Source organism: Petromyzon marinus, chromosome 31, assembly GCF_048934315.1.
Source record: "Petromyzon marinus isolate PM22_M1 ecotype Great Lakes invasive population chromosome 31, UKy_Petmar_22M1.pri1.0, whole genome shotgun sequence".
NCBI lineage: Eukaryota > Metazoa > Chordata > Hyperoartia > Petromyzontiformes > Petromyzontidae > Petromyzon > Petromyzon marinus.
The window spans coordinates 5,780,183-5,797,578 of NC_133697.1; the positions used below are offsets into that span (position 1 = coordinate 5,780,183).

A 17,396-nucleotide genomic window follows, 5' to 3' on the forward strand; every position below is an offset into this window, starting at 1 on the left:
CCTAAACTTGGCGAGAGAAGAATACAGCCGTGAAAGGATAGACAACCTTTGGCAGCCAAGACAATGACATCATCCCATATAAAGTGTCGTCATCTCGTGGTGCACCTTGGAACGTAGCTCTTTTAAAACAGCAGTGATTTCCTGCTCAAATGAACACGGTGGGGGGGGGGGGGCATCTCCCGTTTACAGCTCAAAGCAATTTGTGAGGATTCCACAATCATATCGCAGGGGCATGTATATCTATAGGGCAACCACTAGTTGACATTCACACAGAGTGGTAATAATTTTATCAACCCGGGTCACTCTTGCAAATGAGACGATCCTGGTCTCTTGCGTTTTCACCAGGTTCAACAAACGAAACTTGCAACTTGAACCCCCCGACCAGGATTTAAGAGTCTCCAAACCTTCCGATTGATTGCGAGCCACTCGCTCCACCGCCGAGCCACCCGCCCGGTTTGGATGATGATGATGATGATGATTATTATTATGGCCAACGGAACACTCGACAAACGCAAGCCGGCGAGAGAGACGCGGATAGCCGCGGGGTGCGAGCGATCGCGCCCCTCCGCGGGACGCCGATCTTCACGGAATGCGCAGCTGTCAATTTCGCCCCCTTCCCTTAAACTGCGACGCGTAAATTATTCACGCTCATCTTTTTTTATCCGTTCCTTCCCCCATCCCCTTTAATGCTTGCATGAAGGACGCAGGGTTAAAAGCAATGGCAACCGTATGTAAAGCAAGCATTTTAAATATATATTTTATGACTACTATTACATGCAAAACTTCCATTTTAATCATTCACGCTTCATTCATCTGCGAGTTGACTAATGAGCGTTTCGCCCGAAAGAGCGTGCACGTGTGCTGACAATTGCAAAACAAAAATAAAAAACGCAAACTTCCTTACCTTCGCTAAAGCTTTAACGTTTCGCTGCCATTTCACTGCTTTATTTAGCCGCCGTGATCTTTCCTTCTGACTGAGCGCTGGATTCAGCGCGCGATAAACTGTGACGTGAAAAAATAAAAAGCATCAAACGTTGCGATTAATGGATACGATTTGATCTTTGTGTGTGTGTGTGTTTTTTTAGGGTTTTCGCTCGCTGCGGGCATTTGCTTGTCGCCGCGTGTTTTAAGTGTGCGCCGTTATGATTTAAAGGAAAGGTCATCAAAATCAGCGGAATGGCAGCGTAAATGTCATGGAAAATAAAACACGTCCGCTGCTGCTGCCGCTGCTGCCGTGTTAATACGCACAGAGGTTTTATTTCAATGGCATTCATCTTATTATTGGTTCTTTCGGTAAAGTCACGTAGAAGGGAAACAATAAAATAATAAATAAAAAAACATAAAACAATAAAATTCTCACGACGTTTCGACTGGAACACAAGCAATCATCATCAGGTGTGAAAACCACAGCAAGAAAATTTTCAAATTTTCAAAATTTTCTTGCTGTGATTTATCGGCAGAGATCACGCTGACACGCGGAATTCAGGTGCGGAGGTGGGGTTGGATGCTGTTTTTTTAATCTGTCTTTATCCCCCTTTCTTCTTGATTTTTCAAGAGCACTCAAAGACTCGTCCGATCGAGCACAACTTGACGCCCTCCTTTCGTAGCTCGCGCTGGAGATGGCCTCGGTATCGCGGTGGTGAGATGTCAACTCCCTCGCCTGGTGTGCAGGAGGTCGTGGGTTGGATCCCGACCCAGACGCCTGTATATTGGGAGTTTGCATGTTCTCCCCGTGGTCAAATTTTTCCCTCCACATTTGGAAACGTGCGTTAAGAGTATTTGGCTGCTAGAAATGTCCACGTGATGATAAGCCACTTCGTTTGTCTCCAGGTCGCTTATCAAAAAAAAAGAGCTATATATCAGTGGGCATTACCTGGTAAAATAAAAAAAAAGTTTAGTTTAATAGTTTATTCAATTCAAGGTAAAAAAAAAGAATCCCTGTAATTAGCTTTACAATGCAGGCGGCTTCAGAATGGGAACATGGAAAGATTCAACGATTGCAGCCTTTGGTGTTGACATGGTGGTGGGGTGGGGGTTGATGAGTTAGTTTGGCTTGGTGGGGGGTTTCTCTCTCATGTTTGCGATGCCAAGCGAGGAGGGAATGGGATGCAGGTGGGAAAACCTCTATGCGTGGGAGAATTATCTGAATGGGACAAAGCCTTCAGAAAATCGTCAATAGCGCCGTGGCCTTTAAAAGTAAAATATATAACTGGCAACGTTTCTTGGGGCATCGGCCCTTCTTTATAGTGCATAGATGCAATAGCCGTCTTTGTTCATATTGATAACATTATGAGTAATCATCAAATAATAATAATAATAAATCGTATCAATTATTCATGTAAATTATTTGCCCAAGAAAGCCTCGCTCTGCTCTCACTTCCATGCTCACTGCCTTAACCAACCAACAGTCACCAACGTGGTGAAGTATGGCCAAATCATCTTCACAACCTGCACGTTACTGGAGCCCCTCATCGAGTGGTGAATTGATGAACGGGCCATTGCGTGTGCGAGAACAAACAGGGCTCACCTCTCCGCAACTCGAGAAGGTTCAACTTCCACAATGTCACCATCCTAAAATCTCACCAAGATCCGGAAGAACACTGATGGACAGAGTGGAACAACTCGGACGTCGAGAACAAACACCTCTCCGACTTTGACGCTCCTCAAAGACACTGGCGGAGCCAATTCACACATTCGCCGATTCACTCATCCACTTCACTCGCCACTGCTGCAACCATCAACCGCATCATAACAACGTCGGCAGGCCGAGGCGTACATCTCCTTCGTGAATAGAGAATTGAAGGTCCAGCCAGCGTAGTGCGATTGTGACCATGCATTCCACGCTTTGGACCATATGAACGCATTGGCGCTATTGTACATCGGTGCGCAGTATGCATTTTTTTCATAACAATCTTTTTTTCCTCCGTGATTGGCAACCCCGGTGAGAAAATATTGCGGGGTGGTGCGTCAAAATTAGTTATCGCGATGTCGAAGCAGTCGGAAGACGAACCTCATGAGCGGCTGAACGTGAAGCTTCACGGTCTGTTGCCGTAGAGCAGCACTCAGACCGATGACGATTGTCTGCCTCAGTGTTTAAAACGCAGATCTGGCTCGTGCCCTAGACTCGGTCGGACGATACAGCGATTCGTTTCCCGAACCGTTTATTGGCAGACGGTGGCATTTTAAAGCTTGCGACTCGTGGTGTCCCACGTTCGAATGGGAAAGCAGCTTTCTGAATCTAAGTGCAACTTCTAATGGATAATCCTGCAGCTCACTCCAGGGGCAACAGCGATGTCATCGGACTGTTTTATGAGCACCGGTGTGTTATACTGCACAGGTGTGTTATACTGCCCGGTGTCTTATACTTCACCGGTGTGTTATACTGCACAGGTGTGTTATACTGCACCGGTGTGTTATACTGCACCGGTGTGTAATGCTGCACCGGTGTGTAATGCTGCACCGGTGTGTTATACTGCACGGTTGTGTTATACTGCACCGGTCTGTAATGCTGCACCGGTGTGTTATGCTGCACAGGTGTGTTATACTGCACAGGTGTGTTATACTGCACCGGTCTGTAATGCTGCACCGGTGTGTTATACTGCACCGGTGTGTTATACTGCACGGTTGTGTTATACTGCACCGGTGTGTAATGCTGCACAGGTGTGTTATGCTGCACAGGTGTGTTATACTGCACTGGTGTGTAATGCTGCACCGGTGTGTTATACTGCACCGATGTGTAATGCTGCACCGGTCTGTAATGCTGCACCGGTGTGTTATACTGGACAGGTGTGTTATACTGCACCGGTGTGTTATGCTGCACCGGTGTGTTATGCTGCACAGGTGTGTTATACTGCACCGGTGTGTTATACTGCACCGGTGTGTAATGCTGCACCGGTGTGTAATGCTGCACCGGTGTGTTATACTGCACCGGTGTGTTATACTGCACCGGTGTGTTATACTGCACCGGTGTGTAATGCTGCACCGGTGTGTTATGCTGCACAGGTGTGTTATACTGCACCGGTGTGTAATGCTGCACCGGTGTGTTATGCTGCACCGGTGTGTTATGCTGCAGAGATGTGTTATACTGCACAGGTGTGTTATGCTGCACCGGTGCACCGTAGTCTGCAATCCTACAGTGAACTCTCTCCTGAAGCCCTCTCGTGGCTAGCGGGACATCAACGTGGCCATTCAGCTCCCGAACTTGCGCTCGAATGCAATAAATTGAATAGAACTCTCCCAAAATGAATGTTTGCCTGCTACTCGACACAGTGCATAGCATTGCTATGATGACGCAGTGTGGAGCAACAACGTCGGTGAAAATGTATTTTTTTGCGCTCAACATCACAGCTGTCCAAACCTGCCTCTCACCCTCTCCGTGCCTCAATTCAATTTCTAAGCCCCCCCCCTCGCCCTGTCTCCCCCCCCCCCTGTCTCCTCCCCCCCCCCCCCCCCCCCACTCTATCACTCTATCTGTCAAATTACAGCGCAAATCGAAGACGCGAACTCGATGAGGGGAGAACTAAAATTGTGTAAGCGCAAGCTGGCTATTGGTGAGGCATACGGCACGTGTATGTCCATTTCAGTCATTCCGCTGTGCCGAATGCGGTGAGACTACACCGGCCGTCTAGATCGACCTGGAACTGTTGCGCGTGAACGCACGTGCGAGCTCGAACAACAAGTGCCACTTCGGCTGAACAGTGACGCTACACTTTGCATGCGGCTATTCAATGTCCCAATCATTTACAAACAAACCGATGGGCAGAGTCACGGAATTCCACGACGACATCTCACTCCCATCACGCCTTGTGTGTGTGTGTTTGGGGGGTGGGGGTGGTGGTGCTTCCAGAGCGCACAAATCCCATTCTCTTTACATTCAACTGAAACTCCAGGCGAATTGTTCCAAACGTATCGAGGTGACTTACATAACCGTCCTCGAGTGTCCTATAAATGATACACATCCGCAGTAGGCGCGCATAGCTCGGCATCCCCTTCTGTTTTGCCACCGCGGGTGCACGCAAAGACGACTTTTGTCACGCGTTCTGTGAACATCGCTTGCATTGCGCTGTAATGGGCCGGTGACCATGGCACCTGAAATGCCCCCGATCTCATCGGATCTCGGAAACTAAGCAGGTATGAGTCTGCACGGTACTTGAATGGGTGAGATTCGTGCACACACAGGTTTGCATGGGGGCTGTGGGGTTATGTGATGGGCAGAAGAAGGCAGTGCAGATTCATTGTTGTACTGCACTTCTATTGTCCCACGACGGATGCTTCCCTCATATATTAACCCGCACTGACCGGTAAGCTGAAGCAGGGTCAAATAAACCCGTGACCCGCACGGTGTGGACAGACCCTCATCCAGCAGCGGATTGACAAAGAGGGCACGCAGGCCTACACCAATGTTGTTTTTTACGTCGCTGAGATTTCCGAGTGAACTTCAAAAGCACAAACTTACAGGATTTGTGTCATGAACCGCACGCGCTCCTCAGAACTATTGGTCTTCCCTTTTGTTTTTTGGGGCTTTCACAAAATACCAAAAAGTTTTAGTTGTGTTTTTTTTTAATACTGGAAATATTCCATCCTTTTACTATATTAGTGATGGGATGATGATCTACAGAGACACTTTCAGGCACTGGACGTGCCCATTTCGACATCAACAGTTAAGGAGACTATATATTTACTGTACCTTGCTGCAGATTCCTCTGCTCCCAAAAAAAATCTCTGGATGTTTCCCCCACCTTTCACGTTGACCTACGTCTTACAACCCAGTGGGGCAAGGGAAAAACAATCTAAACATCAGCAATTCAGCCGACTACTAGCAGCGGGAAAATAACGTTTGCGGTATTCCAACCGTTATGATTTTGTGTGTGTTTTTTGTCCGCGTGTCGTCACTATATTCAACTCCTGAAGAAGCTCCCAGCACGTGGAGCGAAACGTCGGACATCCTGCCAAATAACACGCGGTGCACTGTCAAACCGTGAACACATGCGCGGTAGTATTCTCAGCTGCGATTAGCACGGTTGGCTCCGTAGGGTGCGAAAGAAGTTCAACTTACGTACAGTACAACATGAACGCTGGTAATATGGGTCCCATCTACGCACCAGGCACCATCAGGTGGAATTATAAAAAAACATTTTAGATATGCAAAAGGAATATTAATGTCCTCTATTTATCAAGGTAGGTCTTTATGTGTCTAAAGAGAGTCATTTTCAGGAGGATCCTGCAAGGGCATTATTTTTTCATGGAATTTTTCTGCCCCCCCTCCTCTCCCCTTCTCATCAACCTCCCACATCTGAAGGTGCTGTACAAAGAGTTGGGCAAAGATAAAGAGATCGTCATACAAAACAGTGAGGTTCAGCAGATAATCAATATAGAACAGTGGGGTTCAAGAACAAGAGATAGTCTTACAGAACAGTGGAAGGCAAGTAACGTATATAGTCATAGCCAGAGGAGAAGAGGGATCTATTAAATCTTTACTTAAACTGTGGGAGTGGGGGGGGGGGGGAGTTGACAGCACGGATGGCTGCGGGAAGAAAATTCATAGTCAGAGGGAGAGCAGAGCATAAAAAGCAACCTCATACATTGTGGTGGGCCCACCAAAGCAGCTCGACCCTCCTCCGCTTCTGCGATCTGACACGAGACAGGGCACATTCCAGGCAATTTGATCGCGGGCACGGGTTCACAACTGTCCCTAAATTATTCACGGCCACAGGGCACAGCGGCAGCCTGATCTCCAACGGTGGGGAGTTCCACTAAACGGGGGCCAACGCAATAGCAGGCTCATCATCTCAAGAACGCAGCCGAGATCGAGGTAGATTTGAAAGGGCATCGCCGGAAAATTATAGAGAACTTGAAGGGAAATACGATTGAATTAGCTCCTGAATATAAATTTGAGCCAGTTCCTTGGTTAAAGCCTTAAATGCAAGCAGCATGATATTCAATCCCACTCGTTTAGAGACAGGGCGCCAATGCAACGATGGTTTGAGAATGGTCTGGGGAAAGAAGTAACGCAATCCAGCACGTGTCCCGTCGGTGTGAAGGTACAGCAGCGCAGGGCGTGCGTGCTGAAGTGGATTTCCAACTGTCACCCAAATATTCTCCTGTGTGTGTGTGCCGTTACAAGCAATAGACACAGCTGCTGCTGCTGCTGCTTCAACGACTATCGCGTCTGAACCGAAGCAAGGGCTTGGTGTTTAGATGAAAATTTAATTCAACACTCAGCCTCGGACAGCGGAGTCGGCAGACACGCGGCTTGCAACGCCGCCGTCTCATCGACGGACTTTCTTGTAACGCCAACGGCAATCAACGATATTGAGCTGCACTGGAGAAAAAGCGCTGTTGCAAAGTGGCTGCTGCGGGGTTGCGGATTGCGTGGAGCACGTTGCGTCACGAACGTCCCACCGCGCACGCTTTAGCCGGAGTACGAATGGAAGGAGCACAATTTTTTTGTTGTTTAACCGAGGGGCCCCACGGACATCGTCGGCATCGTAGATGTCAACCGTGGTCAATCCACTGCTGGACGGTAGGGGCCTCTCACCAAGCAGGCGACATCTCTCTCGCGATCCTTGCGATGCGATAATGATCCGCTTGGCCACCCGCACGCGAGGCTGATCTCGTCGTCTCTTCTCCTAGCTGGCCACCTTCTTTGCACTAGGAGTGTTAACGGCTGAAGCGCAACGTATATAGAATGGCCATGGTCATACATCACCATAGTTATCAGCCATGGTTCATTCACTGTTGGATGAAGCCCTCCACCCCCACACCTAGTCAACGGCAACATAGTGGGTGAAACGCTACACTACGCATACGACAAAGATCCTCCGTATAGCCTTAACAGAGTGTTGGGGCAAATGATGTTAGCGATAACCTATGAAGGCCGGCACGGCACACGAGGGAGTGGGTGGCACAACTACAATACCGGCCGCCTTTGCCTTCCCAATGCTGATGTTTTAACACCGAACCAAGTACTCTACGTACTCATTTAAGGCTGAGTCCACATAGGGGAGGCATCGAATCGGTTCAGATATTCGTCACTGCTGTTAGCGGGAATTGAACTCGGATGGCAGTATTCGTAGGGCAGTACGCCCATTCACACAACGGTTACATATACACGAGCAATCATTCCAATGTGTTAATTTGTATGATAACGTGGCAATTTGAATAAGGTATTCGTGTTTTGCGGTTGTGGTGTCAGGGAGGGGAGGTGCAGGAGGGAGAGGGCGGTTCTACCTTCAACCCAACCTCCCTTCGACTTCCCCCCCAACCCCATCACACACGCATGCCCGGACGAACACACACACGCACGCGCACGCGAGACACCCGCGAGCCTGTGCAATCATTGCGTAACCGGCGCGTTCCGTGTGGAGGCGGTGGGGCATGGGAATGCGTGCAAAGAAGCCCCCGTACACGCTTCAATGTGAGCGCTAGAGCGGTGGAGGATCGCGCGCGTGTGAGCCGTGCGATGGGAGTCGCGCAGGGTGTACACAGCTCTGCGCTGTAGCTCGCGGCGCTCGTAGGCTAGGGGCAAAGCACCGCTGTTAATTAAAAAACACACACACGACATCGCGTGAAAGATAACATATAATTAAACACAGTTCGTGTGTGTGTACATATATACACGCACACAACCGCTTGCTTTGCTGAGCAGTTTGTCGGCAGTATAGAGACGGGGACGGCGTGAAGTGTGCGGCGCTGTCCAGGGCGCTGAAAGGCGTCGCGTCTGTCCGCAGCGCACTGAGCCCTTCCTCGTCGAGCCGTGCCGAAGTCCACGCGCCGAGTTCACCTCGCTCCGTCTCCCACGGGGTCGTCTTGGCCGCGGTGGTCGCGGGGCTCGCCCGCCGGCCCCCAGGAAGCGGACGAGCCGCGCAGCCCTGGCAGCGCCGGGGGCGGCGGCGGTGGCATGAGGTGCCTCCACGCGATCTTCACGCTGCTCCCGGAGGCGCTGAAGAGGTCCAAGATGAAGAAGATGGCCAAGGCGAAGCGGCTGCCGGTCTGCTGCGAGTTTCACAGCGCGCGGGGCGCGACGAAGAAGCGAGGCAGGACGCCCGACGAGCGCCAGGGCGGCGCCCCGGGGCCCGGCTGCTCCGAGGAGACGAGGTTCGCCGAGGCGGCTCGCGAGGGCGAGGCGGTGTCTCGCCACCCATTCGCGGAAAGGTGATCGCGCAGTCACGTCCACATGCCGGCACCTGAGCGGTGGCGGAAAGCGGGGTTCAGCGCAGGGGCGATTCCTCCAGGCAGGGGAGGGCGTAGGGTCCGGCGACGAGGGGGTTGGTAATAGCTGTTGACGGCTGCCAGAGAGACGTGCTTGAAGCGAAACGTCCTTGGAGGATGTGGCGATTGTCGAGCTTGCAACGGGCGGTGGAGTTGGCGGAAGGAAGCTACGGCGAGGTGGAGTGGCGTCAACGGGACTGAGCGGAATTAAATTGTCTTCACCTTGATCTTGAGTGGACCGACGTGTCCTTTAATGGACAGTTCAGTTGAATTTATCATCGGGCATATGCCCGATGATAAATATCTCACCGGCAATGGATGATTGCATCCATCTGTGCAGAGCGTAGAGCTTTACCCTTTTTGTATGCGTGGAGTTTATCCGGTTACTCCACTTTCCCTCTAGATGCCAGCACTCACCAATTGAATTGGGCAAACTTCCCAAAGCAGAAAGAGGGCTTCGTGACGCTCGTCCTGGGTAAAGATTTGACATCATTATTATTACTGTTGTACTATGGGTCGAGTCGTGCACAAGCATACGAGCGAATATCGTGCTTACAGCAAAGCCTGTTTATGATCGCTAGACATGAATGTCAGTTTCAGAGTCACGGTGAGTGTGAGATCAGTGTCTGACAAGTAGTGAATGGTGAGTGTCTGGTGAGTGTCTGGTGAGTGGTGAGCGTCGGGTGAGTGGTGAGCGTCGGGTGAGTGGTGAGTGTCTGGTGAGTGGTAAGTGTCTGGTGAGTGGTGAGTGTCTGGTGAGTGGTGAGTGTCTGGTGAGCGTCTGGTGAGTGGTGAGTATCTGGTGAGTGTCTGTTGAGTGGTGAGTGTCGGGTGAGTGGTGAGTGTCTGGTGAGTGGTGAGTGTTGTGTGAGTGGTGAGTGTCTGGTGAGTGGTGAGTGTTGTGTGAGTGTTGTGTAAGTGTCTGGTGAGTGGTGAGTGTCTAGTGAGTGGTGAGTGTCTGGTGAGTGATGAGTGTCTGGTGAGTGGTGAGTGTCGGGTGAGTGGTGAGTGTCGGGTGGGTGGTGAGTGTCTGGTGAGTGGTGAGTGTCTGGTGAGTGGTGAGTGTTGTGTGAGTGGTGAGTGTCTGGTGAGTTGTGAGTGTCTGGTGAGTGGTGAGTGTCTGGTGAGTGGTGAGTGTCGGGTGAGTGTCTGGTGAGTGGTGAGTGTCTGGTGAGTGGTGAGTGTCTGGTGAGTGGTGAGTGTCTGGTGAGTGGTGAGTGTCTGGTGAGTGGTGAGTGTCGGGTGAGTGGTGAGTGTCTGGTGAGTGTCTGTTGAGTGGTGAGTGTCGGGTGAGTGGTGAGTGTCTGTTGAGTGGTGAGTGTCTAGTGAGTGGTGAGTGTCTGGTGAGTGGTGAGCGTCGGGTGAGTGGTGAGTGTCTGGTGAGTGGTGAGTGTCTGGTGAGTGGTGAGTGTCTGGTAAGTGGTGAGTGTCTGGTGAGTGTCTGGTGAGTGGTAAGTGTCGGGTGAGTGGTGAGTGTCTGGTGAGTGGTGAGTGTCTGGTGAGTGTCTAGTGAGTGGTGAGTGTCTGGTGAGTGGTGAGTGTCTGGTGAGTGGTGAGTGTCTGGTGAGCGTCTGGTGAGTGGTGAGTGTCTGTTGAGTGGTGAGTGTCGGGTGAGTGGTGAGTGTCTGGTGAGTGGTGAGTGTTGTGTGAGTGGTGAGTGTCTGGTGAGTGGTGAGTGTCTGGTGAGTGGTGAGTGTCTGGTGAGTGGTGAGTGTCTGGTGAGCGTCTGGTGAGTGGTGAGTGTCTGGTGAGTGTCTGTTGAGTGTCGGGTGAGTGGTGAGTGTCTGGTGAGTGGTGAGTGTTGTGTGAGTGGTGAGTGTCTGGTGAGTGGTGAGTGTTTGGTGAGTGGTGAGTGTTGTGTGAGTGTTGTGTGAGTGTCTGGTGAGTGGTGAGTGTCGGTGAGTGGTGAGTGTCTGTTGAGTGGTGAGTGTCTGGTGAGTGGTGAGTGTCTGGTGAGTGTCTGGTGAGTGGTGAGTGTCGCGAGAGTGGTGAGTGTCTGGTGAGTGGTGAGTGTCTGGTGAGTGGTGAGTGTCGGGTGAGTGGTGAGTGTCTGGTGAGTGTTGTGTGAGTGGTGAGTGTCGGGTGAGTGGTGAGTGTCTGGTGAGTGTTGTGTGAGTGGTGAGTGTTGTGTGAGTGGTGAGTGTCGGGTGAGTTGTGAGTGTCTGTTGAGTGGTGAGTGTCGGGTGAGTGGTGAGTGTCTGGTGAGTGGTGAGTGTCTGGTGAGTGGTGAGTGTCGGGTGAGTGGTGAGTGTCTGGTGAGTGGTAAGTGTCTGGTGAGTGGTAAGTGTCTGGTGAGTGGTGAGTGTCTGGTGAGTGGTGAGTGTCTGGTGAGTGTTGTGTGAGTGGTGAGTGTTGTGTGAGTGGTGAGTGTCTGGTGAGTGGTGAGTGTCGGGTGAGTGTGAGAGTCTTGTGAGTGGTGAGTGTCTGGTGAGTGGTGAGTGTCTGGTGAGTGTTGTGTAAATGGTGAGTGTCTGGTGAGCGTCTGGCGAGTGGTTAGATGCGAGGGTCGGGTGTCACGTTCATGATAAGTAAGTGTTGGCGTGAGTGTCACATGACTGTGTCTTGTGAGTGTTACGCGAGTGTCAGGTAAGTGGCGAGTGTCTGGTAAGCATGTGGCGCGCATACTGCCAAACCCGTCTATAATTCGCAGGCGTGAGTGATGTGTCTGTGTTGCGACCTTGGCTGTGTCGGTCACTTTGCAGCAACGAGCTCGTGGCTGATGTCCACTTTGTCGTGGGACCTTCCGATAGGGCTCGGAGGGTACCTGCACACAAGGTACCTGGCTGCCTGAATTACCCCGTTCATTTTGAATGCACCTGTCATTTTTTAAAAAATAACATAACTAAATATTCCTCCGTTATTCTCTCCCCATACATATAACGTGAATATTTTAGTCCATCTGGCTTTCGAGACTAATATTATTTTCCGGCAGAATTTGCGCTACCCCCTCGCACGTGTCGGGGTTATTCGCCGGGCGCTCCTGTTTTTTTTCCCTCAGTAATTGGCTGGAAAAAAACATCCTTATAAACAGAGAACCGCAGAGCAATTGTTGTCGCCGTCTCACTACCTGACAACCTTCCAGCTTGTCCTGTGATATGCAATTTGCATGAACGACGCAATAATAATAATAACAAAACGAATCATTAGATTCGATTAGAACTCTGGCCCGGCGTCGCGTTTCACGGTCTCATCATTTGAGTCACGCTCGTAAAACAAATGCTTCGAGATGATATTGGTGAGCCATTAGGTCCGATGGACTACATTTATATGATGCCTGTGAGGAGAGACGGGGGTGTATTGGATTATAAATGCATTTATGCATTTATCCCATTACTGTTAATGCTCCGCAATAACACTTACTGACTTTATTGCATCCACAGTAGTACCAGCAAAAAAAAAACAATAAATGCTGCAACTGTTCCTGCGCCTGGGCTTGTAACTTCGATGGGCGTCGCGTTTGTGTTCGCCAGCGCATCCTGGCTGTGGAGAGCAGAGTCTTCGATGCCATGTTTTTTGGAGACGCGTCGACAGACGAGGTGGAGTTCCACATCCCAGACGTGGAGCCAGCCTCCTTTCTCTGCATGATTCGGTGAGCCCCGCGCGGACCTTCAACGTTGCTCGCGTTCGTTCAATGCCCCTCCTATCCTGCCCAGGCCTGGGCTCTCGCCTCGTTGTCGACAGCGCGTTTTACTTGGCGGGTGTACGCACGCGAGCGCGAGGCCGATATCGGTCGGGATCGTCTCCGATACGGTCACGAGGGGGGAGGCTGCGTGTCTCCACGCGGTTGGCAGCAGAGGGCAGTGGAGCGAAGTCGACGTTTGCGCTCCCACCGTATTCTTGCTCCCACGTGTGTGCACAACCCCGGGGCCTCCTCGTACAAGCCAGCGTGACGAAGTGCGCTCGAGCAACCCCCACGACCGGTAACAGAGAGGGGAGACCCTCATCCAGCAGCGAATCGACATACGGAAGCCAGATGGATGGTAGCAGCGCCCGTGCGTGGCGTTACGGTGCCGGTGTGGTGGGGGTGGGTACGGGGGAAGGGGGGGGGGTGCCTTCATCCGGCAGTGAATCGATCGCGTCCGAGGGTCCAATGACGACGACGATCGATAATCGATAACGATACGTAGCATAACCACGTGCCAACCTTCCGCAGGTGCATCTACTGCGAGGAGGCGCCGCTGCAGGTGGACACGGCGCTGTCCACGCTGCGCGCGGCCAAGCGGTTTGCGGTCGCGCGCTTGGCGCGCACGTGTCGCGCCTTCCTCGAGGGCAGCCTGAGCCACGAGAACGCGTGCGCGCTGCTGGCTCAGAGCGTCGCGCTCCACGAGCAGGGCCTGGCCGAGCGCTGCTGGGAGCTCATCGACGCTCAGGCGGAACTGGCGCTCGGATCGCGGTCGTTCCTCCAGCTCGACCGTGCCACCGTGGAGTCGATCCTGCGGCGGGAGTCGCTCACGGCGCGCGAGGCGAGCGTGTTCGAGGCGGCGCTGGCCTGGTCGGGCGCGGAGTGCCAAAGGCAGGGGCTCGAGCTGACGGCTAAGAACAAGCGGAAGGCGCTCGGCGGCGCGCTGCACCTCGTCCGCATCCCGGCCATGTCGGTGGAGGAATTCGCGAATGGGGCCGCGCAGTCGGGCGTGCTCAGCGCCGAGGAGACCAACAGCATCTTCCTCTTCTACACGGCGCGGCAGAAGCCCAAGCTCGATTTCCTGTGCGTGCCCAGGAAGGGTCTCGCCACGTCGCGCTGCCTGCGCTTCCAGTCCTCGTGTAGCCACGGCGGTGGCATCGATGGCATCGGTGGCGGCGCGGACCAACGCCGCTACCAGAGCGGCGGCGGCGGCCGCTGCGACGCCGTGCGCTTCAAGGTGGACCGCCGCATCTTCCTGACCGGGCTGGGGCTGTACGGGCCGCGGAGCGGGGCCGCGGAGTGCGCGGCTACGGTGGACATCAAACGGCGTGGCGCCACCTTGGCTCGGCTCTCGGCGCCGCTGCTGAGCTCGGGCGGCTCGGCGCGACCTGTGGCCGTGTGGTTCGAGCACGCCGTGCAGGTGGAGCCGCACGTGTTCCACACGGCCTCCGCGGTGCTGGCCGGCGCCGAGGTTGGCTACAGCGGAGAGGACGGGCTCGCGGAAGTGCGCTGCGACGGGGTCGCGTTCCTGTTCCAGTGCGCGCCCGAGAGCGAGGGTGGCACGGGGGTGTTGAGCGGACAGATCCCGGAGCTCATGTTTTACGCGTGAGGTGACCAAGCCGCGTGCTGAGCCTGCGAATGCTGTGAGCTTGCTGAATGTGTTACCGAGACTGTAAAATCAGAGGGCTTCATTTCTCATTGAATATTTGCCGCGCCCCCCCCCCCAAACACTCCCCCCCCTCTTCGCCTCCCCCACCCTTTGCCCGCGGATAGCGGTGGGAGGGAACGTGGGGGGTGCTGAGACATTGTCCGGAGCCAGGCCCGGACAGCTCCTCCGTATGAAATCGAGCCCTGTTGCGAAATTCTGTTGTGGCTGTTCATGCGAATTATTTGCGCTGTATGATCCAAAAGCTATCATTTTATATCGCGTATAGCTATTTCGTTCAAACTAGATTAGAGCTACTGGAACATGGTTTATTTATCGAGCTGTTGGGTTCGAAAGCGACACATACATATGAAAGCAGTATTTATTATCAACATATATTCTAACGTATTCAGATATTCAATATACCTACTCTGTTGTGTACATTCAAATGTTTTAATGTCTTTTTTTTGGAAAGGGCAAACTGTAACATGTATGGGCAACAGTATGTATGAGGATTCTTCGTGCGGATGAAACTGGAGTGTGATAAATCTGCCCGTCCTAAACACCACTTTCAATCTGAAAACATTCCATACGCAACCAAAAGTGGTTTAGCAAACGCAATCACGATCCGCGGCCATGCAGCGCATTCCAATGCACACTCCACCACCTGTGCTGTGCGATGCAGCGATGTTCCCAGCATGCGCGTTGGCACGAGCTTTGTATAACCCTCGATTCGCGTACAGGTTGAATGCGAATGTTCTGCTACCGTATGTCAGGCTGTTATTACTCGAATTATGGACTTTCGTGGGCAATTTTCAACGAGCTAAGCGCGTCTCTGTTGGTATTGTTCGGTGTGTTTTGAAGTTTGCGCCTTGTTCTTGTTATTTATTTTTCATGTGGAAATACATAAATATGCTGCTGTGCTCTGGATGCTGGCGTCGCGTCTACTTCCTCTTTCATTTGGGGGGTCGTGGGGGCATTAGCAGAGTTTCTTCAATGACGAAGAATGCGCTCTTGATTTTTTATTTTTAAAAAAACAACGCCGAGGTGCCAACTGCGCGGGTTTTCACGGCTCTGATCACACGCGTTTCATGTAATCTATGTAGGCTTTCATTCAATCGTCTCTAGTACGTGCTCGCCCAGCACGTGGAGCGAAACGTCGGACATCGTGCCGATCAATGTCGCGGCACGACCCGAAAACACGTCGCAGAGAGAACGACACCAAGGTGTTTAATCCTGCGTAGGAAAGCGCTGCCATCGTGATTTCGGGATGGATGGATGTATGTTGAACATACTTCGCACCGTACGTAACCTGTCGTGCTAATCGGAGGTGCAGGATGAAGAATGAGACAGTTGGAATTCTATATTTGGTACTCTATATCATTGCATTGAAGCCTACATAGCTTACATGAAATGTATGTGATCAGAGATATATTGGCAACTAAAAAAAAACATTGTAACTGGTATTGCACAAATATCGCATTGCTGAAAAATGACCTACACATTAATCAATTGGTATTACCCACAGCGGCAACATCGACCCCCATAGTGAGAACTTGACAGGACATTCACAATAGAAACAGGCTTGAGACTCACTGAGGCCTTCCTGGGTAAGGAAGCATTATCAATCAATGTTTATTTGTTAAATGTAACCGGTTACCCAGCTATCTTGCAAGAGAGATACGTGGTGCATCATTGTAAAAGACACAACACAGAAGGTCGCTGGGTTTGGTCTCTTACGAAGCTTATGGTCCACCCTAAGCCGTATTCGCACAAACCATGGGAGATGCGCATATCTGATGCACAAATTTTAAAAAAACCTCTCCTGTAGTGTGCGACTGTGGTCATCCAGAACACAGCATACAACGTAATGCCCCGATCCACAAAGAAGAAGAAGAAGTGGAAGAAGAAGAAGAGGAAGTGGAAGAGGAAGAAGAAGAAGAAGAACAACAAGAACAAGAAGAACAAGAAGAACAAGAAGAACAATAACAAGAAGAACGAGAACAAGAAGAAGAAGTAGAAGAAGAAGAAGGAGAAGAAGAAGAACAACAAGAAGAACAAGAACAAGAAGAACAAGAAGAAGAAGAATAAGAACAAGAAGAACAAGAAGAACAAGAAGAACAAGAAGAACAAGAAGAAGAACAAGAAGAACAAGAAGAAGAACAAGAAGAAGAACAAGAAGAAGACATCGTCGGGGTGATCCATAGGGAGGCGCCGGCAACAACGGAGCAAGACGCGTCAAAGTTGCGGGCAAACACGGTGCTTACAGAACGAGCAAATGACACTTAACACAACACATCATTGCAGAGTAGAGGCCCGGGATTAGGCAGGAAACATCGGGGCGAAGAGGGATGATGAGGACTGATGGACAAGAATGGTGACAGAACGGGAGCCAGAGGAGGAAATGGACCGGAGAGGACATCCACCGCGGAGATGGATTGATGAAATCAGTTCACGTATTGAGATTTACTACAAAAAAGAAAAACTAAACGATATATTTTTTTATTACTAAACTAAGCTATTTTATTATTACCAGGTAAGCCCCACTTTGCGATGTGGCTCTTTTTACCAGAAGCGACCTGACCACAAATGAGGGGAAATCCGGAGGATTAAGATCGAAAGCACGACCTCTGGTATACCAGGCGAGGGAGTTAACATCTCGCCACCGAGATTGATCGTTTGTATCAGAGCACCACGAGACAATGGTTAACGATGATCACGATGGAGGTATGAGAATTGAGGTCTTGGTCGATGACGATTGAAGTCATATGTACTCATAAAGCCTCACTGACTTTCAAGACTGTTACAATCGGGTAAAGCTTAGGGGATGTTTGCGAAGTTCCATTTGAAGCACTGTCGTTGTTTAACACTCTGAGGTCTGCGCAGATGGATTAAATAATACATTTTCCGTGCTGCAAA

The 17,396-nt window shown here is 51.3% G+C and overlaps 1 protein-coding gene across 2 annotated transcripts; it reads left to right on the forward strand.

Annotated features, from left to right (window-relative positions):
• Window positions 1–6,475: 6,475 nt before the first annotated feature.
• LOC116947944 (BTB/POZ domain-containing protein 6-B-like) lies at window positions 6,476–15,407 on the forward strand. 2 transcript variants are annotated; one of them, XM_032964287.2, is made up of 4 exons: window positions 6,476–9,096; window positions 11,913–11,985; window positions 12,681–12,799; window positions 13,364–15,407. In XM_032964287.2, exons 1-4 carry the CDS (start codon window positions 8,900–8,902, stop codon window positions 14,439–14,441), a joined length of 1,467 nt encoding a protein of 488 aa, XP_032820178.2. In that variant the 5' UTR covers window positions 6,476–8,899; the 3' UTR covers window positions 14,442–15,407. The 2 variants fall into 2 exon arrangements, with proteins under 2 accessions (XP_032820178.2, XP_032820177.2); XM_032964286.2 differs by having other exon boundaries at window positions 6,480–9,153.
• Window positions 15,408–17,396: the final 1,989 nt, after the last annotated feature.

What these genes read in the sequence shown, in the direction of transcription:
- LOC116947944 (XM_032964286.2), top strand. Translation starts at nt 8,900, where the DNA reads ATGAGGTGCCTCCACGCGATCTTCACGCTGCTCCCGGAGGCGCTGAAG. An exon ending in CGCCACCCATTCGCGGAAAG is followed by an intron (nt 9,154 to 11,912) that starts GTGATCGCGCAG and finishes GTCACTTTGCAG; the next exon opens with CAACGAGCTCGTGGCTGATG. An exon ending in TCCTTTCTCTGCATGATTCG is followed by an intron (nt 12,800 to 13,363) that starts GTGAGCCCCGCG and finishes AACCTTCCGCAG; the next exon opens with GTGCATCTACTGCGAGGAGG.